We start from the raw sequence: 26743 nt of genomic DNA, 5'->3' as shown, positions 1-26743 counted from the left end.
AATCTTTTTTAAAAAGGGGGGGGGCAAAAACTTCCCGTGTAAGCAACGAATGAGAAAGTAAATTGCATTTCCATGGAAAATGTTTATCAAATACAATTCAAATGAAATTCAGTCTTTATCACTTTGATAAATTTCAAACCGCTGTTCTTAAGGGATCAGTCAATATAAATAAATTCATGGAGTGCTGAATGCTCACTAGCATCTTAAACCATCACCAATATTTACAAGGCAACATTCTGAATAGAACAGCCTGAGGAAAAGCAGCCCCACTCCCTCTTCCCTGGGGTGCCACGCATGCTCCTCTGTCTCCTATCCGATATACAGTGGCCATGTTTCTCCTCCTCTGCAGCCTTATGCAACACGGGCACAGGGTATTGGTGGCTTCACTAGGTTAAACACAAGATGACCCAATACTTTCAGAGTCACAAATCAGGACATGACTTGTGATAACAACTTCTGGATCCGTTGGGATAAAATATCTGGGAACAACAGACAAAGCAGTGGAAGGTCCTCCCAGTCCTATTCCCTAAACAGCTTCCCCTTAGATGGGTTCTCAGCGAGGTGGTAGGGCTACATCAAATCTTCCAGCCCCATGGATTCCAAAGGCAATTTGAGAGTGGAAAATCATCAATGGTTGTATTCCACCAAACCCTTCTTCGTGAAAGGACCACAGTCCAGAACACAGTAAAAAATGACTGCTCCAAGGAGTCAAGCGGCATCATTTTTTACCTGGCAAAATTTTAGGGAGTCCAACAACCATCAGCCAGACCTGTGCAGGGCAGCCCCCCATTCAGAAACGTGTCCACGTCACTAAGCAGTGTGCCTTGGGACAAAGGGAAGTAGAAAAGGCGGCAGGCGTGGGCCAGGCAACACGTGGCTTCTTGTGAAAGACAGCATATCCAGGGAGGCGCGGGTGCACTGGGCCTCGCCCGCTCAGAAGTAGGGGTCCTCTTAGTGAGGAACTTTCCCACCCAGGTTGTGTGTCAGATGAGCTGGAGAGACCTCTCTAGGCCCCCACAGAAAATGTGTGTGCTGTGGCTGCGTGAGGGTGTAAAGGAGCCTGAAAGCTAAAATTAACCAGTCGACCCAGCAGAACTGTGCACAGACATCTGTTTGTCTCCTTCATCCCATGTCCCTAAAAAGCACAGCACAAAAATCAGAGGAATTGTGAAAAATAGCCTTGCGTGTTAATTATTTAATTACTTGACACTACCATGCAAGCCTGTGACAAAACTTTAGAGAAACACGCTGGGTAGACTTCTAATTTTCAAATCCTCTGAAACCACCGCCACTTGCTGACTCAGAGACCTGTTCGATGTTTAGTTCGCGAAATAGAAACTGTCTAGGCCCCTCTCCATCATTTCAACCCTTACACTTTCCCCATTTGCATAAAAATTGCACACATTCTCCAGACAAAGGTATATCTGTTAAAGAATTTGATTTCTCTTCACCAGTTTTCATTTTATATCATTTACCCTAAAGATACTGCCTGGATCCCCCTAAATGCTACTGCAGCATCCCTTTTGTTCTCTGATGTGAAGAATGTTGCCTATGGGACACCTGATTCTAGCATACTTTATTTTTCGATACAAAGAACTAAAAATCCCTTGAGACCAAACCTGAGGTATACCCAACCTAATCACAAGAAAGTAAGTTTAGGAATGGAGTATCTATCTCCGGAGGGGGGCTTTCATTTAGATTTCAGATTTGTTGTTTGCTTAAAAGTATGCTATGAAGGTGGAATGTTTTTCTCTAAACCTATGAAAAAGAATAATTCCATACTTCATTGGGAAAAACAACAGAAGGCCAAGATTTCCCCAAAAAGCCATTGCTGCGTTTTTGGCACCTGCAAAGATGTGCTTACAAATGGGTTTTTTGTTTTAAAGTACCAGCACCTGCAATTTGGCGGTCCTGCAGCAGCATGGTTTACCCTCTCTTTTTGCAGCTTACAGATTGCCGGCTCCCCTCTTTCTCAAGTAGAGCCAAAGCTGCCAGGAGAGCAGGCAGGGACCGGGAAACATTGGTATGCGGAACACACTGTCACCTTATATAGGTCACTGCTGGAGGACTGTGCGCCGCATGTACCTAAGCCCCACTTCTGTTTCAAGCCCCACTGCCACTCACATCTCCCACATTCCAGCCTGTGGTGCCCTGGGGTGACAGGTAATTTCAGCCCTACAAGGACCCAGTCCACAGCCACTGGCCTCAGGAAGCCTGGCACCTCCAGAGATCAAGCTACACAGCCAAGGGCAGCAGAGGGCCCATTAAATAGAGACTGCATTTGTATTTGCTCAACTGCAAGGAGATAGACTGAAATTTATCTCTGTGTGATAAACAGTGAATTGCAGTTGACAGATACTTTCTATATGAATGCAATTTACTATGTCATTACCAGTTTATGTTTATATAATGAAATCAACTGTTTTTGTGAGGTGAATTACCCAGATTTATTTTCTGCAACTTCATAATTAAATAGCACTTAAATATTTCCTCTCTGTTTTCTATCTGTGCATCACGCAGAGTCTTTCGAAAAGTAGACAGTTAAACTATCATATCTGAGGAAAAGAGGAGGAGACGCTTCCCCCAAAGGTGTGGGGAACCCCTTTTCCTAAGTTTTACCGGCTCACAACAACCACAGCCTCTACCAGGACACAGGTCAGAGTTTCCCCTGAACATGGATGCGAGAGGAACAGGGCTGCACAGGTCACTGCTGCCATATCTTAATACAAGCGAGGGAAGCTTCTGCCAGCCCAGCCAGCTCTGACTTTTGCTTCTAAGATGGAGACCAGCCCCACACAGGGGCAACAGCTCCAACCTTACCTCCCACTACTCGGGAGTCAGCGGTAGCGTTTTTGTTGTTGTTGTTTAATTAAAATGAAAACCAGCACAGTATTATTGCTAGAATAATTTACCTGGCCAGACTTGGGCATTATTGTAACTTAGGTGAAAGTTATTACACAAACCCTCACATGCTTCTCTGGGGAGCCAGCTTATTACCTGAGACAGCCAGGAAGTCATCGATGGAAGTGATGTCATCGACAGCATCTGTGAGCACACGGACTTGTTTTTCCCACTGTTCCTTAAAAAGATCCATGTTTTCTTGGGCCAGTTTACTCTGTGGTTTTGCTGCCAAAGCCAATGCAGCATTGATAACCTGCAAAGACAGTAAACTTTTGCACTTAAAAAGATGAAGTCCTACACAAAGGTTTCATACCTGAATGAACATAGGAAGTAATATACTCGAAATACAGACATCCACTGACACCATGGACAATTACAAACAAAAGTATTTCTAACCACTTCACTCCATGATAGGCAACTCTTCAGTTTTTAGCTTTCTACTCCAGGCTTTTCCCTTCTCATATACACATTATGTATGCACGCACATCCAGAAGCACACAACTAGAGTTATACACCACATAAAACTATGTTGTTTCTGTTAAATACGTCTCCATGCCCTCGGACATGTATGACAAACATGAACTGCTTGTCCCATTAAACCACTGCTCCCGGGGCTATGTGGGTGTGTCCCAATTATCCACCCTCTTCAATAGGCTTCTAAGAAAGAGCATTTGGCATGTCCGATTCCTTATACATTATCAAAGTACATTTGTGAAAATATACATCTATATTCCGATTCCTAACTGGAATTTGGGAATTGCAAATTTTTGTAACTGAGATAACATGATATACTTTCATAGAACGTGCGTGATTTGTTAAGCCTAAAAAAGTAATTTCTTAAAAAAGTGTGATGATGACAAGCCTACCAAACAACTCACCAGTTTAAACTGTATCATTCACAGTCATGTTTCCGTATACTCACAGTTGTGCCATCCAGACAATCATTTTAGAACATTTCATGACTTCAAAAAGACACCCCTCTCTCTGAGCAGGCATTTCCTATTACCTTCAACAGTCCTTAACCCTATCTCCTGGCAACCACTAACTTAATTCTGTCTCTATGGATCTGCCTGTTCTGGACATTTCATATAAATGGCATCAGATTGGTGCATGGATTGCTGTAAATAGTTTCTTTCACTAGTGATAATCTAATGCTATAGAAAGTACAGTGTAGCATTCCTTTTTATTGACAAATATACCATCATGTGGATATGACATTTTATCTATCCATTCATCAATTGAAGGGCATTAAAATTGTTCCCACTTTTTGGCTACTATGAATAATGCTGCTCTGACCTTTCATACACATTTTTATGTTTGCATCATTTTGGAGTATAAAACAAAGTGCAAGTGCTGGGTTGTGTGATTAACTTTAACTTTGAGAAACAAATGGACTTACTGTTTTCCAAGCAGTTGCACCATTTTTCATTCAAACCAGAATGTGAGTGTTCCAATTTCCCTGTCTTCACCAACACTTGTTTGTCCCCTCCCTGCTTCTTAAATTATAGCCATCCCAGTGGTTATGAAGAGATCTCATTGTGGGTCTGATTTGTGTTGTCCGGGGGCTCATGATATGGCTTATGCATCTTTTCCTGTACTTACTGATCATTAGTGTATCTTCTTTGGAGTAATGTCTAGCAGATTCTTTGATGTACTCATTGAGTGTGTGAATGAAAGTATGAATATGAGCTCAGAGATTAATAAGATTTCTTATGGGTTATTGGAAATAAATGTTTATAATAATGCAACCTAGAAGGGGGAAAAAAAGGCCAGAAAAAAACTGGTGGTAATGAAGTGGAGAACTGAATCAGGCAGAAAAATAATTACCATAGAGACATTTTGGGCATACAAGCCAAATCTCAGGGCAAGAGTTTGGGTGATTTTTTTTTTTAAGGTGCTTACAGAAACCACATGCCTTCAGGTTGTGTGTCTAATTATTTATATATTGAAGGGATATTCAAGAATCATGTTATCAATTAAGCCCCCAAAGATAAACTGAAGGAAGTAACAGACTATCAGTTACAGATGGCAGGCACAGGGGAGGGGGCCATCCCAGATACTAACTAGTAATAGCTACCTACCATTTTCAAAAGTCTATGTGTTTGGACAATAAATTATTTGAAATAAGAGATACCCCCTATCTTATATGTAATGCTGTTTTCTCCCATATTTTCATCATTTCAAAGCTGGTTCTTTGCCTCTTTTCCTTACCATTCACTTCCCACCAGGTACTTCACCACTGTGGACTACTCTCTTTGATAATTAACTCATTAATTCACTAATGCATCAATGAATCAGAGTGGAGCTAAACCTTTTAAGAATTTTTGGCTGAAGAAAATGTTCCTGGGAGAGCCAAGTAAACATGGGCAGGGATTTAATTATATCTTTTAAATACTGAGATAATTTTCCATTACAAAGAGAAAATTGCTCTCTTTATTCTTTAATATATCTTATCTCATACAGTATAATGGAGGAAAAGAATCTTGTCTAAGCTTAACTTTTTCATTTTGATTACAAAACTGTTTACAAAGGACACTTAATAAATTAAATACTCATTTCTAATGACTCAGAGTACATTAGGAATAGAAAGATAATTAACACACTACTTTAAATAATCATCAAACATGATACTTAGTGGTGAAACTCTAGAATCATTTACCTTAAAAATCAAGATGTCATTGGTCTTAATACCTACTGTCCCCATTAGCTAAGTAATAATAAAATGGTCCCTTATAACCAATGAAATAAGATGAGAAATGAATACAGAAAAACTTGTTAGAAAGACAACAAAATTACTTTTCATATTTTTTAAAAGGAAATGAGTAAATCTATTTTAAAAAAAAACAGTACTGAAGTAGCAAAAAGTGACTAAACATTTCTAAGGTACATTAAAAAAAATCTGAATAAATAGAAATAAATTTCATTTTCAGGGGTAGGAAGTCTGATACTTCTTCACAAATTAATCTGGAACTATAAATAGCTGAGAATAGCCAAAAAATAATCATGGGGATAAGGAAGAAAAGTGCTCAATGTGTGTGTGTGTGCGTGCACGCGCGCCACATCTTTATCCAATTATTCATCAACTCAAGCGATATTTAGGTTATTTCCTAATCTTGGCTATTGAGAATAGTGCCACAATGAACATAGGCACATATATATTTTTGATGTAATGTTTTCACATTCTTTGGATAGGTACCTAGAAGAGGAATTGCTGGATCATATGGTAGTGTTATTTCTATTTTTGATTTTTGAAGAATTACCTCCCATACTATTTTCCAAACTGACTACAACAATTTCCACTCTCTACCAACGGTAGATGAGGGTTCCTATTTCTACACATCCTCCCCAACACTTGTTTCTGGTCTTTTTGACATAGGCCATTCTCACAGGTATGAAATGGTATCTCAGTGTAGTTTCTGATTTTCATTCTCCTGCTAGTTAGTGATGATGAACATTTTTTCAGGTGCCTGTTGGTCATGTGTATGACTTCTTTTTTTTTTTTTTAATAGAGGCATGTTTTTCTTTATTTATTTGTTTGCTTGTTTGTTTGTTTTGTTTATACATGCACTGGGCACAGTCAGAAGCACGGGAGGGTGAGAGAATCCACCAGAGCCAGAGCGAGGGGCAGAGCAGGCAGAAGGACCGAAGTACACTGCTGAGGGGAGCAGCGGGCGGCAGGAGAGGTCTGCGTGCCATGTGGGACCCTCCTCCGGTGGCCGGGGAGCAGCTGGGGATCGAACCGGCGCCGCAGAGGCCGCGGGCAGCTTCGCAACCCAGCGCTCTACCGCTGCGCCACCGGGGAGGCCCTGTATGACTTCTTTACATAAGGACTTAGAACCACCCATTTTTTTGACTGGGTTATTTGTTTTTGTTGAATTGTATGAATTCTTTATATGTTTTCGCTATTACTTCCTTCTAAGATGAGTGAGTTAGCAGTATTTTATCCCAATCAGAAGGCTGCCTTTTTGTTTTTGTTTTCACTGTACAGAAACTTTTTAGTCTGATGTAATTCGAATGTTTATTTTTGTTTTTGCTCCCCCTGATGTTGGTGTTGACATCTCTAAGGCCTAGGATTTTAAGCTTACTGCCTATGTTTTCTTCTGTGTATTTTGTAGTTTCAGGTCATACATTCAAGTCTTTAATGTTTTCAATTGATTTTCGTGTATGGTGTAAGAAGATGTGGTACATACTCACAATGGATGCTACTCTACTATCCTGCCTTTGCACCACAGATGGATCTTCAAGTAAATATCTAAGTGAAGTAAGTCAGAAAGAGAAGGGCAAATACCAAATGACCTCACTCATACAGATAAACATGCAAAATATAAAAAACAAAGAAATAAAGAAACAAAACGAGACCTTAGTTTTAGACAACAGAATGAGGGTTACTAGAAGGGGTAGGGGGTGCAGGGAGCAAGAGATAAAGGGGTTTGGATGGTGGTGGCTGGAAACTAAACCTTTGGTGATGGGTGTTGTGTGGTATGCACATTTCTATAATACACATGCCGGCAGAGTTGTTAGAAGTCTGAGGAGAAGGTATGTATTTAGAGTAAGAGGAGAGGAAGACAATGACTAAACTAAGGAGATGTGGTTCCTTGCACTGTCCCCAAAACTATGAGTCCACTTGAAGTTGACTGAGGTGTGAAGTTGTACTCCTCAAACATATAATTTTTAAAATAAATAAATCATATAGTGTTTTAAATCAATGTTTTCAGTAAAAATATGGGATATGGAGCAGAAAGAATTGGGGCAGGTGGTGGGGGAGAGAGGAGTAATGAAGACAGATGGTTAAAACAGAAAATAAAGTTCAAATAATAACAAAATAGACTAAAAACAGATCCTCTTATAGAGCAAACTCAAAGTATGATAAAAGTGACATCACAATCAATGGGGACTGGTACATTATTTTTACATTTGATGGGCTAGTTGGAGAAAAATAAAGTTACCGCTTCCCCTATATTTATGTGCTAAGATTGTTTCCACATAGATGATGGATTAAAGTAATAAGAATGTATTTATTTGTTGAACACTTAAAATAAAAATATTTGTCTTAGAAAATTCTTCTTCATTTCCAAATAACAGAAGGTAATTTATAGTCTATTATTATTTATATATTTAAGTATATATGATAGATAAGTACACAGTGTTAGGTAAATCAGTAAGAGGAACACCAATATGCTACTAGAAAAACAGAAAAAATACACTGACAGCTTATATAAGGTGAGCTGCTAAGAAACAACCAGGGGAAAAGTTTACACTTACAATAAAAAAAAAAAAAAAAAAAGCAAATTAATGTTTTTGGTGGTGTTCTGCTTATTAAATCTGCAAAGACGGGCCTCCCCAGTGGCGCAGTGGTTGAGCGCTGGGTTGGGAAGCTGCCCAAAGCCCCTGCAGCGCCAGTTCGATCCCCGGCTGCTCCCCGGCCACCAGAGGAGGGTCCCACATGGCGCGCAGACCTCTCCTGCCGCCCGCTGCTCCCCTCAGCAGTGTACTTCGGTCCTTCTGCCTGCTCTGCTCCCCGCTCTTGTGAATTCTCTCACACTCCCACGCTTCTGAATGTACCCCGTGTATGTACAAATAAACAAAACAAACAAACAAATAAAAACATGCCTCTATTAAAAAATAAATAAATACATTAAAAAAAATAAATAAATCTGCAAAGACAACCCCCCCCCCCAAGACACCATACTAAATAACATACTTTTTAAAACGCTACTGTTGAGTAAAACCTCTAGTCAATGTTGAATGGGACATCCTTGTCTTGTTGCTGACCATAAAGGGGAAGTACTGAGCCTCTCACCATTCAGCATGATGTTACCAGGCTACAGTTCTCTGCTATTCCTAACTTTACAACTGTTTATCAGGCCCAATGTTGGAGTCTGTCAAATTGGTTTTTTTGTTTGTTTGTTTGTTTGTTTTACTGCAACTTTTCTGGCTATTTTCTGTCTGCTTCTTCCACAAAGTTGGGGTTCCTCAAGGTTCAGGCCTCTGCTACCTTCTCTCCTCTTTCTACAATCCTCCCACCTGTAAGCAATTTCACCTAGCAACACGATTTCACATACCACCCATTTGCCAACTACTCCATCATCTCCTACCTACACCATTTATTCAACCCCCTAAATCATATCCCAGCTACATACCCCACAGCTCTACTCAGATCTCTCAGGTATTTAAAAATGAACATATCTAAAATAAAAGACTTGGTTTCTTGTTCCCAGTGGATCCCATGCTGAATGGGTATGGTTTTCAAACTCTTGATCAATCAACTTCAGTGAATTCATAGTTTTGGGGACAGTGAAAGGAACTACATCTCCTTGTTTCAGACATTCTCTCCTCTCCTCTGGACTCTGAAGTAATTGTTTCATGCCTTCTCCTCAATCTTCTAAAAACTCTGCCAGCATCTTCACTCTCGGCTTATAACTCTGCTTCCTATTAAATGAGACCATGAATGTCACATTGCCCAGCAACCTGCCTCTATGCCATGTACTCTGTCTTACCTCTTTTTAATTAGGGATGTTCCAATCTACGCGTCTATCCCGGACCAACAGCTCCACTTGTCCTTGGATCACATTTCCTCTCCCCTGCTCCACTGCTCTGGCAATTCTCCCTTCTCTATTGTGTACTATCAAAATATCCTGTCTCCCGAATTATCTCCATGTTATTAACATGTTATTATAATTTTTAACTAAAAATAAAAAACAAAAACCACTTTCACTTGATCTTAGCCAAAAGGCCGAGAAGCGATAAACAAAAACCACTTTCAATCCAACATCCACCTACAACCCATGTCTCCATAATCCCTTTATTAAACTTCAAAGAGCTATCAACCTGCCATCCTTACTTCCTTTCTTCTCTCTGGAACCTACTCCAGCCAAGTTTGTCTCTCCTAAACTGAAAATTCTGCTGCTGCCCAAGGTTACCTGTGACTTGTACATGTTGCTTAAACCAAGAATCAATTCTCAGTGCACATTATGCAACCATATGACCGAACAATCGCTCTTCTTAGAGAGATTTTTTTCTACTTGTTTTCTGCGACAACACCAGCTGCTGGTGTCCTCCGGTCTTGATAAACCTGTTCCAGTCTCCCATGATGCATATTCACCTTCTCCCCCAAATTCTGAATATCAGAGAACCCCAGGTTTAGTTCCCGGCCTCTGCTCTAGATATACTCACTGCATTGTTGATCTCATCCATGCTCATGACTTAACCCCCCTGTAAGTGCTAATGATCTCATTTTCATCCTTCCTAGACCTCTTCCCTGAACTTGATTTTTCATCTTACATGACTAATAGGTATCACAAAATTAACATATTCAAAATGGAGCTCCTCATTTCTTCCCCCAAACCATACTTCCCTATCAAAATAAAGGATAACTCCTTCCTTCCAGTGGTTGAGGCTCAAAAATCCTGGAATTTTCCCTGGCTCTTCTCTTTCCCCTGCACCTCAAAAAGGCAAGAAACTTTTATCAGAAGCATCTTCTTCAAGTTCTTCTGTGAAATTGCTTTGTATGAAAAGATGAGAGAATATGAAAGGTGACAAAGTGAGGTGATTCAAAGATAGATAGTTCTATGATTGTGAAATAACAGATGAATGAGAGCTGAGGCCGCAGGCTGCCCTGGCCCTATGCTTTGGATGCTCCTGTAAGAGCTATATATTTTCTAACCACCCATAGGTCAGGCCTGTCTAGATTTGTGCTTATTTGGTGCTTGTCAAGCCTATCAGCAATGAAAGTGATCAGCGTTCCCACAGCACAATTGAAGAAGTAATATGGAAGATAAATCTAAGGAGGCAGAAGAGTGAATAACTTCTTAAGTAATTTTTCAAATTAGCCAGTGAGAAGTACAAAAAGGAAAAAGAAATGTAGATAAGCAGCAGCTTCAAATACTTAATTTACCCTTGTATAGATTTCCAAGAAAGGTCATGCATTAAACCAGGCTATATGAATTATTAAAGTGCCAGATTTGTATTACCTTAAAAGCACAATGCTCATTCTCACATAATGAACTAAGAAAAATAAAATATTCAGTGAGATCATCTCCAAAATGCCCTCCTCCAAATTTAAAGACTGAATCGTCAGAAATCTGCTGTTCACAAGATTTTGCTTTTTGCTTCCCCTTTCCTTTTTCCCTCTGGCCAGCACCAAATGAACTGAAAAACTGCAATTTTTCAAGCAGCTACCATGGACTAAGACTTGGGCACTTCCACAAAGACTTGGGCACATCCATAAATAACACAATGTCAGGGATATATCAGGGTATAGCTTCAGATCCTTCCCCAAAATTGTTTCTTTTTTTAAAATTCTTATTTTAAAAAAAAGTGTGTATGGTTGGGGCTCTGCTCCGATGGAGGCAGGTCCCCTTTATGATGAACAGTGAGATAGTGCAGGCACAAAGCAGAAGGCTATGTGGAGACAGCTGACCTACTTCCTCCCTTACTCAAGGCTAAAAAAAAAGTGGATGCTTGCGCCCCCTCCCCAGCAATAACAGGCCACTTCCAGGTTACTTCCTCAATTCAATGTAAAATCTCAAAAAACATTTGGAGTTGAAATTGCTTAACTGCTGAAATATTGGTTTTTAGAGCAGAATTTCCCATTTCCAAAAGTTAATTTGCTATTGGTGAACTGAAAAATGGGGAGGAAAACTCCTCTAGAAGTTCTATCTCATCTATCATCCCGCCCCTCCAGAAAGGAACAATGAGGTCTAGGGGACAATTTCAAACTGTAGATGAGGCCACAGAAAACTGGTCCCCAGGCAAGTGATACAAAGAGGTGCCACCGAAAGACGGACCAGGGCTGCCTAGCCACAGCAGCCTGGGCAAGGTACAGGAGCATCCCGGAAACACCTATCAAGGATTAATCCTCTTCCTCAGAGGGAGAGTCATCAGCTCCTTAAAAGGAGAGCTCCTTTGAGAATGAAACACATGAGCCAGGGTAGGCCGGAAGCATCTCCCAGACAAGTTTGGTTTATGCTGCTCACAGGATTTCAAAACTTTCAATTACCAATCATTTGAAACTGACACTTAACAGAAAAAAATTGAAATTGCTGACTTTTTTTGAAAAATGATTAAAGAATCTATCAATCTGATCACCTGCAGATGCCTATTGTATTTGCCAGTGCTGTACCTGCCCCACTCTGTTTGAGTGAGGGTAGCAATGTGCCTAGGTGACAATCAGGAAGAATAACCACTTCTGGAGAAACACCTCTTAGGACATATACCTAATACCAAGTCTGATCTCAGCACTGGCCTAAGCTCAGTCCCCGGAGGTCTGTTCTAGTAGGAGAAACAATGCCAAACCTATACAGCATGGCCCTGCTGCACACCATCACTTTCACTGGGATCTGCTAGGCTCTCCCTGTGATCCTTCCCCCTTCCCCACCAGGCTTTAAAATCATTTATATAAATACTCTTGGTAGGTGTGATCAGCGTATGTTACCATCTGTTTCAGCCGATATGTGAAAGCATTGTTGCTTTCAAGCATTTCAAAACCAAATGGAGAACCAAAGACATTAAAAACAAAGTGCTGATAGGGTGAAATGGCAAACCTTTTTTAGAAATTTGCAAACCATCTTTAGAAATTTGCTCTAAATTTTTTGTACAATTTGATTATCCATGAACTTCTGGAGGTGATTTGATCAATTATTCTTACTAATACAGTTATCAATCACTAGCAGATTTCATGGCTGATTCAGAGCTGGGGAAATGTCTATCAAATAATGTGAACTCACAAGTGACCTTTATAATAATATTTAGATGAAGCAACTCTCACTGGCACACTAAGCCACGTGATTGAAAAAGAGAAAGAGTACTCAAATCAACCTGGGCACTAGTCAGGACCTCAGATTAATAACTGGACTTTACTCATTCTGGTTGCCTTTCTTGAGGGTTAGTAACTATTTACATGAAAGAGCCAAAGGAGGTCCTCCCCACTGGAGCAGTGGTTGAGCGCTGGGCTGTGAAGCTACCCACAGCCTCTACAGCGCCGGTTCGATCCCTGGCCACCAGTGAGGGTCCCACATGGCGCGCAGACCTCTCCTGCCGCCCACTGCTCCCCTCAGCAGTGTATTTCATCAGTCTGCCTGTTCTGTTCCCTGCTCTAGCTCTGGTGAATACTCTCATCCTCCCACGCTTCTGACTGTACCCAGTGCTTGTATAAATAAATAAATAAATCTTTAAAAAAAAAAAAAAAAGTAACTCCTCAAAGTATGCCCAGGAATGTTCTCTACTTGAAAAGTCAGAGAGGTAGACTGTTCTACCAAAACAACACTCAGAAATCCCCGGGCATAAGGAGCGGCAAGTGTCAAGGAGCGCCAGGACACACAGACAGCATTAGTCCCCTCACAGGAGGCAGGCACTTAACAAAGCCGTCATTGTTCTGCATGCTTGCAAATCTTTCTAGAATCTCAGAGATGCTTAACCTAGCATAATCATCAGTCTTCCAGTGTGCCATTATGAATGGAGAAAAGTTCTCAGCTCTTCCTTCAGTAGTTGGCTGAATTACACTATCAATATCCATGTCATAGTCCACTTTCAGATATTACAGGCTGAGGGTTTGAGCTCTTGCACCTGTTCCTTCCAACACAGAGACCAAACCACTCACTGGGCATTAAGATAGAGTGCAGGAGGGTAGCTCTTATTCTTCTAAGCTTGCAGGGCAACTAACCCTGTGCTGGCAGGACTGGCACATGATGCAGATAGCCCTCACTCAGGTCAAGTGTAGGCCAAGCAATGTGGTCATTGTCCACCATCCAATTGCTGTCAGCAGGGACACTGCATTTTTAAGAATGGCAGGGGGTTAGTTACGTGGAAATGTCATTTGAAGTTAAACACAACTCTCTCCAAGTTAAATAGGCTCTGCATCAGTTGAGTATTCTGTCCTCAGGACTTTTATCTAAGATCCTAAAACAAAACTAACAAAATAAACCTCATTTCCACTCTAACAAAATAGTTTGGTGGTACCTTACACATTGGCTGCTGTACTTTACCTGAGGACAGAGAGCTTCAAGTTGGCTTGCAGACATTCGAACAAGCTTTACGCCTTCTTCATTGTTTGAGATAGAACAAGCCAAGTTGGCAACCTATAAAAAGGAACACCATACAAAGACTTTTGAAAATTTTCCTCTTTTGATTGCAAAGGAAATAAATATTTACATACCATTCCCCACCCGAACCCAACCCCCAACATTTACAGAACAAATGACAAGCATTAACTAATGTTTTACTTCTTACAGATTGCTGCCTACTGATGAGGACAGTTATTTTTTAGTTCTGTTAAGGAAATCATAGACTCATAACATGGGTCACTTGAGTTGGTAACCAAACCTTGAACAATCCCAGGGTCTGTAACTTTACATGGGCTTTAACCTGCCTGAAAAGGAATTTCTCCTGGGGGGGGGGGGGGGGAAGGGATAACATAAGAAAAGCTAAGAACAAAAGGAAAAAAATTATTGGAATCTTGGGGAAAAAATGTACTTTGTAGCTATTCTTGAAGGAAGGAAATCTAAATTCTAAGCTGTTATTCTCCCTTTAAAGGTGAGTGGTGCTTATTTAAGCCAAGATTGGCTTTAGTTGAACATAAGGCTATTTTTCAAATAAAAAAATAACACTAAGACTACATCAAAATGAACCCAAGGCCATCCCCATCAGAAACAGAAACAGGGATGATGCCCCACAGTTAAGAGCAAAACTGTCCTTCAACTTGGTTCTCTAAACACTGACAGCAGGACTCTTTCCTGAGTGGTGCTGTTTCACCAGAACTAAAATCTTTACCACCCCATCCAGCTATCTCAATGACACTGCACATGTGGCCGGAAACAATCTTTCCAAGTCATACTTCCTCTGCTGAAGCCCTGGTTAGGCTGAGAATGTTGCTCTGTAGAGACTGCTAGGGCTATGATCACTTTTCCATGTTTCTAAATGAATACACTTGCCAACTGCATTAGCAATACGAGGGACCAACTAAATACAAGGTGCTGAGACACATCTTTCTCAGAGTTGCAAATTGAGTTATGAATGATAGAGGCGTAGGCAGCTGAATATCAGAGGCACTTTCTGGGAATTTAAATGCCAGAGTAAACAAGGGCAATGGCAATAACCTTTAGTTTCACTCCTCCACCCAACTTAAGCACACAAATGCACAAAAAAATTATATAACATTATGGCTGTTGTTGGCAGCATTACAGCTAAGGATTATCAGCTTTCTATAAGACTGCTAACTATCAGATTCCTGCAATGCCTACACAAGGTGAAACAGAAGAACAGGCAATTTAAACATAAAAATGTAAGGAAATAAAATATTAAGATCTTTAATGTTTAGGCACTTCAAAGACACTTAAAGAAGTAGCATTTATACATTCCTGAGGATTACAATTCTATTCTCTGGTGTCAAACAGGCACTTCTCTTTGTGATGACAATCTACAGAGGTGGATATAGATTTCCATTTAATGACGAAGCTAAACTTTGTAACACATAGAATTAAAAAAAAAATTACCCACCAAATGTGTATTTCATGATGTTAAGGAGCAAGCTTAAATTATATGTGTTTATGACTTTACAACTTCTAATGTTATGCTGCCTTAAGAAGGGGGTTGGGAAAGCAAGTATAAAAGTTGAGGCTGATCCCAGAATTAGCAGTTTAGGGGTAACAAAGACCCCAGGTGAAGTGAGTGTAATAATTAGACCCTTCATTCCTACCATTCAGGGGGTCACATATCAGAATCAAGATGTGTCACTGTTTCTACCTCCCACTCTAGACACTACTAGTACAAAATTATCTTTCACTTTATAGCCTCTCAATTTTTAAAATATGTAAAAAAATATTTAGAAGGCTAAAGCAGATTAGATTAAGTATTTTGTACTAGAGAACAGACATCAGAGTGGTGTGTGGCAAAGACTGAAATGGCTGACTTCTGTACCCTTTCTTTCCTGTTTCCTGATTCAAATCCTAACAAAACCAAGGTCTTTATTTTAAAACACTACTTAAAAGTGTTTCTGATGTACTGCTGATGCAGTAATGGTCTACTAGAATGTACTGCCTGTTTCAGGAGGTTGCCCTGCCTGGCCTGGGAGAAGGAAGCGGCCGCTTGTCACTACCAGTCTTCTCCAGATGAATGAGCTTCAATTCACCCTGTAGGGACAGGGCTACTCACTTCTAACAACGACAAATGTGCAAATGCAACAGCTCAACCATGGCCCTCAGAGAGGCTAACCTCATTTACCAGTGCCAGCCTTTACTGTGCGAGTGAAAACTAAAGAAGGGTATGGAGGGCAGCGGCTTCCTATATGCCTCCTTCTGGGGTTCTAAAAATCTGGGGTAGCAGTTAATACTGAAATTGAAGAAGAGTCTGAAGTCTGAATTAAAAATACCCAAGCAACAAATTTCCACAGACAACCTGGTACAGCTAGGACTTTGCAGAGTGATGTGCAATCTTTGTTTTTGTTCTGGGAATAATTTTCTTTGCTACCACAGTAATTGTGTATTAAATATCTCTGATTCCTGCTAATCTAAGAATTAGGTTAAGACTGATACAATGAACACTAGCTTTGAAATCATATGGCCTCTTTCACTATGTCTGCCTGTTCCATGTTAATTTTGGGTTTGTAGAAGCAGAACACAGCAGACATCCTGCAACTCCCTGATTTAAATTAATAACAATTAAAAAAAGGTCCTGCGTTTTGCTGGTTTCAGTAGAAGCCCAGTAACAATCTGTGCTGTGAAGAAAAAGATGATCAGTCAGGATCTGTCACAGCAACAAATATGACATCTATACATGACAGAAAGATAATTTTTCAGACATTCAGGAAAGCTCTACCCCTGTGCACCAGATTTCCTTTATTTAAATAAAATATATGGAACAAAGTTGCGGAATATATCCCATTATGAGATTTTTTTTTAAGATTTATTTATACATACATACATACATACATACATACATACATACACACACACACATACATACATACATACAAGCACTGGGTACAGTCAGAAGCATGGGAGGGTGAGAGAATTCACCAGAGCCAGAGCAGGCAAAAGGACCAAAGTACACTGTTGAGGGGAGCAGTGGGCAGCAGGAGAAGTCTGCGCGCCATGTGGGACCCTCCCCTGGTGGACGGGGAGTAGCCGGGGTTCGAACTGGCGCCGCAGAGGCTGCGGGCAGCTTTGCAACCCAGCACTCAACCGCTGCGCCACCGGGGAGGTCCCCATTATGAGATTTTTTTCCATTGTTAGAGGTGTGTTGATTTCTTTAAATAAAGTTTATGTTTGTTTCAATCAAGAAGTTATTTCTGGGCCTCCCCGGTGGCGCAAGGGGTTAAAACACAATCTATGAAGCTATCCACAGCCACTGCAGCACAAGTTTGATCCCCGGGCGGGGAGCTACCCACATGGCACAGCAGACCTCTCCTGTCTCACCCGCTGCTCCCCTCAGCAGTGTATTTCAGTCAGTCTGCCTGTTCTGCTCCCCACTCTGTCTCTGGTGAATCCTCTCACCACCCCAACCCCCACACCTCTGGCCTGTACCCCAGTTCTTGTATGCATAAATAAATCTTAAAAAAAAAAAGTTATTTCCCACTGCATCAGCAACTGTTCTTGGTTTTATACTTGGCTGATATACTATACTGCCCCTTGCATAGAAAGACAAGAAGTAATTTCTCTTTGTTCTTGGTAATAAATTAAGGACCTACTCTCATAACAGTGCACACTCATTGTGTGAATCAAACACTGAAAACTATGGGAAAAGGAGCCTTTAAGTCAAGGTAGTATCCATTATGACCTTAACAGAAAGCCTTAAGGTTGAAGCTCAAAGCCTTCATCACTTGCAATGTGGCCTGGGTCAAGCTGTCTCCTGATTTTCTCCTTTAAAGTGGTTGAGTGTGGAGCCCTCTGAGGGGCACCACAGCAGCCGGCAAAAACAAGCGCCTTGGGCCTCCCCTGGTGACACAGCGGTTGAGCGCTGGGCTGCTGGGCTGCGAGGCTGCCCGCAGCCTCTGCAGCTCCAGTTCCTTCCCCAGCCACCGGCGAGGGTCCCACAAAAACAAAACAAAACAAAACAAGCACCATACAAAAGGTGGCAAAAAGGGAGCTAAGAAGAAAGTGGTTGACCCATTTGCTAAGAAATATTGGTATGATGTGAAAGCACCAGCAATGCTCAATATAAGAAATATTGGAAAAACACTAGTCATGAGAACAAGAAACCAAAATTGTATGTGATGGCTATAGGGTCTTCTTTTTTGAAGTGAGCCATGCTGATGTTCAGAATGATGAAGTTACATTTAGAAAATTCAAGCTAATTTCTGAGGATGTTCAGGGCAAAAACTACCTGACTAACCTTCATGGCATAGATGTTACCTGAGATAAAATGTGCTCCATGATCCCTATGGAAAATAGCATGGTATTCCTCAAAACACTAAAAATGCATGGATGATATGATTCAGCAATATTCTAAGCCTAGGTATCTATCCAAAGAGCACAAAAACATTGCTAATTTGAAAGGAAACCTGCACTCCTTACATTTGTAGCAGCACTATTTAAAATCACCAAGATATGGAAACAACCTAAATGCCCCAGGACAGATGAGAGGATCAAGAAGATATGACATTTGTACACAATGGAACACCAGTCAGTGATCAAAAAAAGATAAACTCATGCCATTTGTGGCAACATGGATGGAACTGAAAGGGATTTTTCTAAGTGAAGTTGGCTAGAAGGAGAAAGATAAATATTGACAGTTTTACTTATTTGTGGAATATAGAGGAACCAAACAAAGGATAAGACAAACTTTAAAACTGACTCTTAAAAGCTGATCATAGATCTGAGGCATTCAGGAGAGATGGCGAAGAGGAGGAAACAGGGTGGGAGGAGCGCACAGTGGACTGTGGTAGAGGACTAGGGGAACTCTGATGATGGGAAAACTATGGTGAACATGGGGAAGAAATCCTAAATGTGAAAAAATAAAGAAGGATGTAAATTTTTTTTAAAAAAATACTCCATGGTCAAAAAATGGCAGGCTATGGTTGAAGCTCATGTTGATGTCAAGATTACCGGTGGTTATTTGCTTCATCTATTCTGTATTGCTAAGAAATATTTGCTAAAAAACAAACAAACAAACAAACAAACAAAACAAAACAAAAAAACCCCACAACTATCAGATTTGGAAGACCTGTTATTCCCAGCACCAAAAGGTCTGCAAAATCTGGAAAAATATAATGGAACTCTATCCGAGAGGTGCAGACAAATGGACTTAGATGAGGTAGTCAATAAATTGATTCCAGACAGCATTGGGGAAGACATAAGGCTTGTGATCTATATACACACTCCATGATGTCTTTGTTAGGAAAGTAAAAATGCTGAAGAAGCCCAAGTTTGAACTGGGAAAACTCATGGAGCTTCACAGTGAATGCAGTAGCTCTGGAAAACCTACTGGGGATGAGGTAGGTACTAAAGTTGAACGAGCTGATGGATATGAACCACTAGTTCAAGAATCTGTTTAAAATTCGGACTTTCAATGGTGACACAAAGCTTATTTGTGGGGAAAAAAATAATAAAATGGTGAGCATGAACTCTCAAAAAGAACAAAATAATATCTCAAACTTCCAAGTCCGTCAAATATAAAATGAAATTGTCCAATTACATGCCATATAAATTTCAGAACCACTCAAAAAATTCCAACAGTTACTTCCAAACTCGCAGCAGAAATAATGAAGGAACAGAGGCTAAGCAGCCACCTTGTATTGGTTTTCTTATTAGAAGGAACAAAATATCCTACACAAAAATGACTGTGTGGCAGAGAGGTTCTAGATTGTGGCAATGGTGCAACAGTTCTGTAAACATAGTAAAAAAAAAAAAAACATTAAAAAAACTGCATAATTAAAATGGTTGAAGTTTATGTAAAGTAAATAATAAATAATAAACAATGCTGAGTTTGTTTGCTTTTTAATACTGGGCTAGGAAGGTGAGTAATTAAGGGAAAGTATCAGAGGCTAGAAGTAAGAAAGCCAAAATTCAGAGAGGTAAGCAAGCACTGCAAAGTGTTTAATCTTGGTGAGTGTTAGGAAGGAAATGGTGATTGTGTCATTCTGTGATCCGACTTTGGGGTTTTAATAGGTCAATGTTATAAGGTGGATGCCTTCAACAAAGATAGATACCACAAAGGTAGATGCCTATAGAGACCCGGGATAGCCAAAAGGCAACATCCCTAAAGAAAAAGTAAAGTAGGAAAAAGTCACATTTAAAAGGAAAAAGCTCAGCATTTACTTAATAAGGGTAAGAAAAGGCCTCCCTTCCCCAAATTTTATCACAGGGGTTTAGGATAGAAGTTAAGTCATATTTATGGTACAAAAAACTTCTCAGATTTAGGAGGCCAAGTATTAGTACTATCTCTGAGCAAGTGGCACAAGCAAAATAAATGGATATTTTCTGTGATGGAAAATAATGTAAACTCAGGCTTCAGAGAATTCCCATATGCAGTATGCCAGAAATGTGAATTCACAATAAAAAATGCAGGAGTCCCTGCATGGAAATAAGCCATCGTGGGCAAAAGTACATGAAAGAACTAAAACTGCATAATCAGATTCACAACAACTACAGATATACAAATGAAGAAAATTTGAGTATTAAAAAATATTTCTTATGTTAACAGAAATAAAAGCAAGTGGAGCCTCCCTGGTGGTGCAGGGGTTAAAGACACAAAGTGCTGTTAAGCTGCTGCTAGTCACTGCAAGGTGAGTTGGATCCCTGGCCAGGGAGCTAACTCACATGGTGCAGCAGACCTCTTCCGTCTTGCTTCCCTGCTCCCCTCTGCAGCGTATTTCAGTCAATCCACCTCTTCTGTTCCCCACTCTGTCTCTGGTGAATCCTGTCACCACCACCCCCAACACCTCTGGCCTACACCCCAGTTCTTATACGCATAAATAAATCTTAAAAAAAAAAAAGCAAGTATACAAAATGCAGATGATGAAAAAACATATTCTATAAATGTTACTGATGCTGAAGGGTATTTGGCTTCTACCAATAAACAGGGCACAAATTTTGAAAAAGCTAGTAACTGTTAACAAGCAATATATGTTTACTGGCCTGTCATACAAGAAGGGCAGGATGGTAACTGCGCTGAGCCACACTCCTAGAGTAGAGATGAGCAGGAGATCTGGGTTTATGGGGGAGATCACCAGGGCTGGTAATGTGAAAGCAGGATACTGGCTAGACTTGGGGGTTTTACAGCTTGGGTTTCAGGAACTTCAAGCACTGGTCTGGTGTTTATTCTCCTACCCCCAGTAGGAAAGAAAGTTCACTGATTAGGTTTTCACCAACAGGAGGGTAACAAGCAAGGACTAGGTTAACCCACTAACACAAACAGAACCAGGTTACAGGGGCCTGTAACAAAATGATTTGAGAAGTATTCAAATAAAATTTCAAGAAAAAAGTAAACACTTCTACCACTTCTAGAAATTTTAAATAATATTGTCTAAACACTGATGAAAAGAGAACTAGTATCTGGAAATTCAAACTGAAGAAATTATTCAGGAAAATTGAGAAATTTTCATGATATGGAAAGCATAAAAGAAATTAAGAGAAACGCAAGGTAGATTGAGGAGGCTATTACTCAACATAAGGAATTTCAGAAGGACAGTCAGAGAAACTAAGAGAGAGGCAACAATAAGAGAGAGCATAACTGAAGAATTTTTAGAGTGGATGAAATATAATTTTCAGATTTGGGGATACAAATTCTAAGCAGAGTAAATAAAAAGAAACCCATACCATGGTACCCTGTAGTGAAGCTCAAGAACAACCAAGACAAGATTTCAGAAACAACCAGAGAGTAAATAAAACTTATCTACAAAGAAAGGTTGCAAGATTCATGGCTGACTTCATGACAGCAACAGAAGCCAGAGACAGGGAATTATGTTCTTCAAATAACTGGGGGGGTGGGGGGCCGCACTTTTCATTCTGGGACTATACACTAATGAAATAACTCAGTAACTCAAGAGCATTTACTCCAGACATACTCCCCTCCTGCCACTAAAGAAGTTTCTAATAAATAAGCTTCAGGAAGAAAGCTTAGAGGAAGATATAATATGCAGGAAAAAATTGGAAAGCAACAAAAATATGGAATTAGATAAGATTGAAGCAAAAATTTTTTTAAAATGAATAAAGCAATACCAACAGTGTCTAACTCATGAAACTAAAAATTACAAGAAAACACTGAATCACAGCAATATTTAAGTTGGAGAATGACTGAAATTAAAACATTCTAAGATTCTTATATTGTTTTTTGTAGGAAGAAAAGACACTGAGTAACCTCAGGCTCTGAATTAAACATGCATGCTAAAATATCAAGATTTGTTACTAATAAGAGAACATGATTTCCAAGCAAAAAGGGGGATGGGTAGGAGGAGGTGGGAAAACTCAACCTATCCAAGAGAACTGTAAATAGAGGAGGGATGGAAACAGATTAAGGATAGAGAACAAAATGCAATGGTAAAAATGAAACCACAGGTTTATGTGGTGTACTAAATACTCTAATAGGGAGAAGAACCTATAAACTAAATGACTACAGCTACACATATGGTCTTTATATCCAAAACATAAAGAGCTTGAACATTAGCTTTAAAAAGATAGTAGAGAAAGCTATGCTGGGATGATCAGGAGGAAATACTTGATTCTTGGTCCTCTGTGGTCCTAATATTCTTACTGGGAAGCTGAAGTTCTCATCAGATTATAGCTGTTTGAATCTCTACTGAGTGTTGATTGAGTATTATGACCTTGCGTTTTTAGAGGGAATTTACAAGAAAAAAAATCATGTGAATCTGTCGCTATGTTTATTATTAAAATGTGAGGAACCTATCTATTTACTCATTCACTGCATGTTATATAGAGACCTATGCAAGAATTTCTTTCATACTTTATTTTTAGGCTAGACTTACTTCCTATGAAAAAAAAAAATGGGCATACTTCCTGAATTCTATAGACAAGAAATACAAGACTGTGTTTCATCCTTGCCTCCTTGGGAAGTGCAGCACCACCAAATCCAAACTCAATCACAGCAATTATAGTAAATAATTGCCTATTTTTCTTTTCCTAGGTGGTGATTTTCTGTATCTAGCTTATTTCACATGTTTTTGTTCAAATTAAGATATGTCAAATCTAATTTTTGGAAGAGATTGGGTTAAAAAATGTAAGTATCTACTAATAGGCATAAATAGTATATTTACTAAAATATCAAATTATCTTATACAGCTTGGCCCTTTAATACCCTTTTTTCTAAAGATTTATTTATTTATTTATACATACATGCACTGGTACAGTCAGAAGCGCGGGAGGGTGAGAGAATTCACCAGAGCCAGAGCGGGGAGCAGAGCAGGCAGAAGGACGGAAGTACACTGCTGAGGGGAGCAGTGGGCGGCAGGAGAGGTCTGCGCGCCATGTGGGACCCTCCTCCAGTGGCCGGGGAGCAGCCGGGGATCGAACCGGCGCTGCAGAGGCTGCGGGCAGCTTCGCAACCCACGGCTCAACCGCTGCTCCACCGGGGAGGCCCTCTTTAATACTTTTAAAAGAATTTCATTCATATATTATCACCCAGATGATATTATAATCAAATTAATTTGCATTATTTCATATGGACCACTTAACATGTTCCCTATTTCTATCTAAATGCTTGACTAATCTTTTGGTAAAACTGCCTATTGGTTTATCAGCTGTTCTGATGAGGAAACAGGAGGTCCTACCCTCTTTTCTGGAGCAGGGCCAATGCTGGCAAAAAGGATCCGGGGGCGGGAGGGGAGGGATTGGGGTCAGAATGGGGGGCTGCAATTGTATGGGGAATATAACAATAAAATTTATAAAAAAAAAAAAAAGAATAAATAAGCATATATGTAACTCATCTATATAAATAAAAAAAAAAAAAAGGATCCTTAATCACTCCAATTTATGTTCCAAGAGAAAAGAATCTTGATGCTTTTTGAGAACAAGGGTGACTGTTTTCACTTGATCATCCTAAAATTTGGTTAAATTCAGCCAAAGTAACTTGTTTGGGGGTAAAGTGTATGAAATAATATTTGCAAGACATTTTTATCTGACACAGTTCCATACATCTGAATTTGTAAAACCTTGAAATATATGACAAGACCAAGCTCAATATACTTAGATGATTCTTCTGGAATACAAGGTCAGCATTCCCCCAAAGAACACTTCACTGCTTTGATGCAAACATTCTACAATCCTAGAAAATTGAAGCTTCATTTAATTTGTTACTTGCCAAAAAAAAAAAAAAAAAAAAAAATCAGCCTATGGTATTAAAGAGATGCACTGAGAAAACACCCAAGATGTCACATGTAGATCTTATAAGGTCAGTGTTTAATTCAAATGCTCCTTACAGAGCCTTCTTCAAGGCCACCTTACTGCACATATCGGCATACCACAGAATAAAAGTTATAATGCACATCATTCAATTTGCAGTTAAAATACACATTTCAAGCCAATAAAGCTATGCCCTATGAAGTCCTGGGTAATGGGAAATACTTGGAGGTGGGGTGATAATCCAGCTCAACAGAAAACCAGTTACATTTATTTTCTGGTTCTCATTTCACAAGGCAATGAATGAGCTGTAGCTTACTGTAGTAAGTTCATTATAACAAGAGGCCATTTTAATACAAATGTCTGGGGCTAAGAGGGAGGGATAGTAAATGATATATGGTTTTAATAGGCAAGATTTCATGAATGACATTTTCCCTATTTCACTCTCAACTCGTGAAATTGAAAAATAACCCAAAAGAGAGCAAAATTAGAAAGGAAAAACTGACTGCTCTTTAGCTACTAGGCTACTCAAAATCAAAGGAGGTGGGTAAAGAATGAAGCAGTGAAAAAGGACACATGGGTGTTGCATTATTGACAAAAAGGTTAATATTTCTGACAGAAAATAAAATGTTCACCTCAATAAACTTTAAATTGAAAAACATCTAGAAATCATTAACTTGATATAGGAGAACAAGTCAATAACAAAAGATGTTATCATTATCCTAAATCATAGCCCTGCCTTTCTATAAACAGATGAAAGAGAAGCACACAGTGCTATACTTCCTAACACAAGAAGATGGTGAAGACCAGTGTCACCCAGCTCACCAATACTGACCCTTGGCTCCTGCTCCCCTACTCACTGGCCTTGGGAACATACACTGTCTGCACACCCTTTCACATTAGGAGCTTCATGGGGAGTTTCCAGATTCCACTGATAACTTGAGATATGAAGCAATCAGAGGTCTCTGTCAGACCTGAGAAAATCAGAGCAACCTTGTGGCAAACACTGTTATTTGCTTTTTCAAGCAAAAAATCACCAAAGTCATGTAATAAGGATCAAATAAGCAGTCGATATCAACAAGCTGTCTGGTTCTATGTGCATACAGAGGGACTGAAGAAATTCACTATGATCCTTAAACCTCCAATCAGTACGTGGTTTTTATGCTTGAAACTAATCTTGTATTTCCATAATGGGATATCCAAAGAAGTACCATAAGACATTTCCATTTCATAGTGGGTGCTATCCCTACTCAGAAGCTATTACTACATTTGAAGCAACATTGTATGATACCCCAAATCAAAATATTACCTTCGTACATTATTTCACTTGTTCCAGGAGTAGAAGGAGGGAGAGTATTTCTATTAAAGCAATAAAAAGTTTCCTCAAAACCAGGTTAGCAAGAACCAACACATCTGCTCCAAATTTACTTTGGTCACATTAAAGAGCAGCTTAAATAACAGCTTTTGCTCAGCTTCCACTTCAAATGCTGATAAATGGATAACTTTTTACACATATCATTTCAGCACAATTTACATCACAAATATTATATTAAACATAAAATCATACAAAATAACTATACTATATAAATTTATTTTGGCTATCTTTCTCTCTAGTGAATATAATCATAGTACAGGTATGGATTGTTGTTTTATTACTACTATGACTAGCACTAACAACAGTGACTGGGACATATCAGGATCTATATATACTTGCAATAAGAAAATCACAATTTTTCTCCCTGAATTATAAAAATTTGCCATACGTTTTTGAAAGTTCTATCCAAGCAAAAGAAAACAGTGCTCAAATAAATGTCACTTAATCTTTAGAAATATCTCCCAAATTTTCCATCATCTCTATATCCAAAAGGATTTTACAGCTCATCTCTTCAGGTACACATGCAGAATGATGTAGTATCATGCGCTCTGTATACACACAACAAAGCTCACTGACAATGATGTTCAGTCATGATGGAGAGAGCTCTTCATTCTCTAACTACTAATACAATCCTCAGATGAGTCAACCTTACTCTTTGGCCCAGGAATCTCAAAGTTAAGCATCTGGGAACTATAATATTTATTCTATTACCTTTGCAAACCGGTAATTCATTCATGTAATAGTTATCAAGAACCTACTATGTTCTAGGCACTGTTACAGGACCAAGCAGTCACAGAACTTACATTCCACTGGAATATGGGATGGGGAAAAGACAAATAAAGTGAAATGAACCAGTAATTTTAGATAGTGAGAACTGTTATGGAAGATATAAAACAAGTGACAAGATGAAAAAAATGACTAGTAGAGGGTGGAATGGAAGGGATGAGGGATGCAGGAAAGTTTCTCAACAGAGGTAACATCTGGGCAGAGACCTATATATGAAGAGCATTCAGGAAGAAGGTCCCAGGAGTGCAGAAGACAAAGTAGTGACCTGTCTGGGTATGATCAAAGAGGAAGAAGTAGACAAGGTGAGCTAGAAGGTAAGGGAGACACAAGACTAGAGACAATGGAAAGACTGGGAAGACATTTTCTGAATTCTGATTAAAAATCTAAATTTCAGAAT

The 26743-nt window shown here is 39.6% G+C and overlaps 1 protein-coding gene and 1 pseudogene across 4 annotated transcripts in view; one reads left to right on the top strand and one right to left on the bottom strand.

Annotated features, from left to right (window-relative positions):
* The window catches only part of CTNNA1 (catenin alpha 1), a gene marked incomplete at its 3' end in the record, with an annotated part of 148762 nt that overhangs the window by 14494 nt on the left and 107525 nt on the right, over positions 1 to 26743 (bottom strand). For 2 of the 3 annotated variants that reach the window (XM_084251672.1, XM_084251673.1), the window contains exons 9-10: positions 13884 to 13976; positions 2998 to 3154 (exon numbers count right to left, since the gene is read on the bottom strand). In XM_084251672.1, coding sequence (XP_084107798.1) covers positions 2998 to 3154; positions 13884 to 13976 — 250 coding nt within the window. The remainder of the gene's footprint in view (positions 1 to 2997; positions 3155 to 13883; positions 13977 to 26743) is intronic. The other variant, XM_084251674.1, reaches the window with a different exon arrangement.
* LOC311182821 (small ribosomal subunit protein eS1-like) lies at positions 17964 to 19387 on the top strand (annotated as a pseudogene). The gene is made up of 3 exons: positions 17964 to 18257; positions 18857 to 18969; positions 19028 to 19387. The product of its transcript is annotated as a small ribosomal subunit protein eS1-like (transcript).

This window comes from Talpa europaea (genome assembly GCF_964194135.1).
Source record: "Talpa europaea genome assembly, chromosome: 13".
NCBI classification, from domain to species: domain Eukaryota; kingdom Metazoa; phylum Chordata; class Mammalia; order Eulipotyphla; family Talpidae; genus Talpa; species Talpa europaea.
Note: the sequence above shows the minus strand (reverse complement) of the source record. Positions and strands in the feature narration are given on the sequence as shown.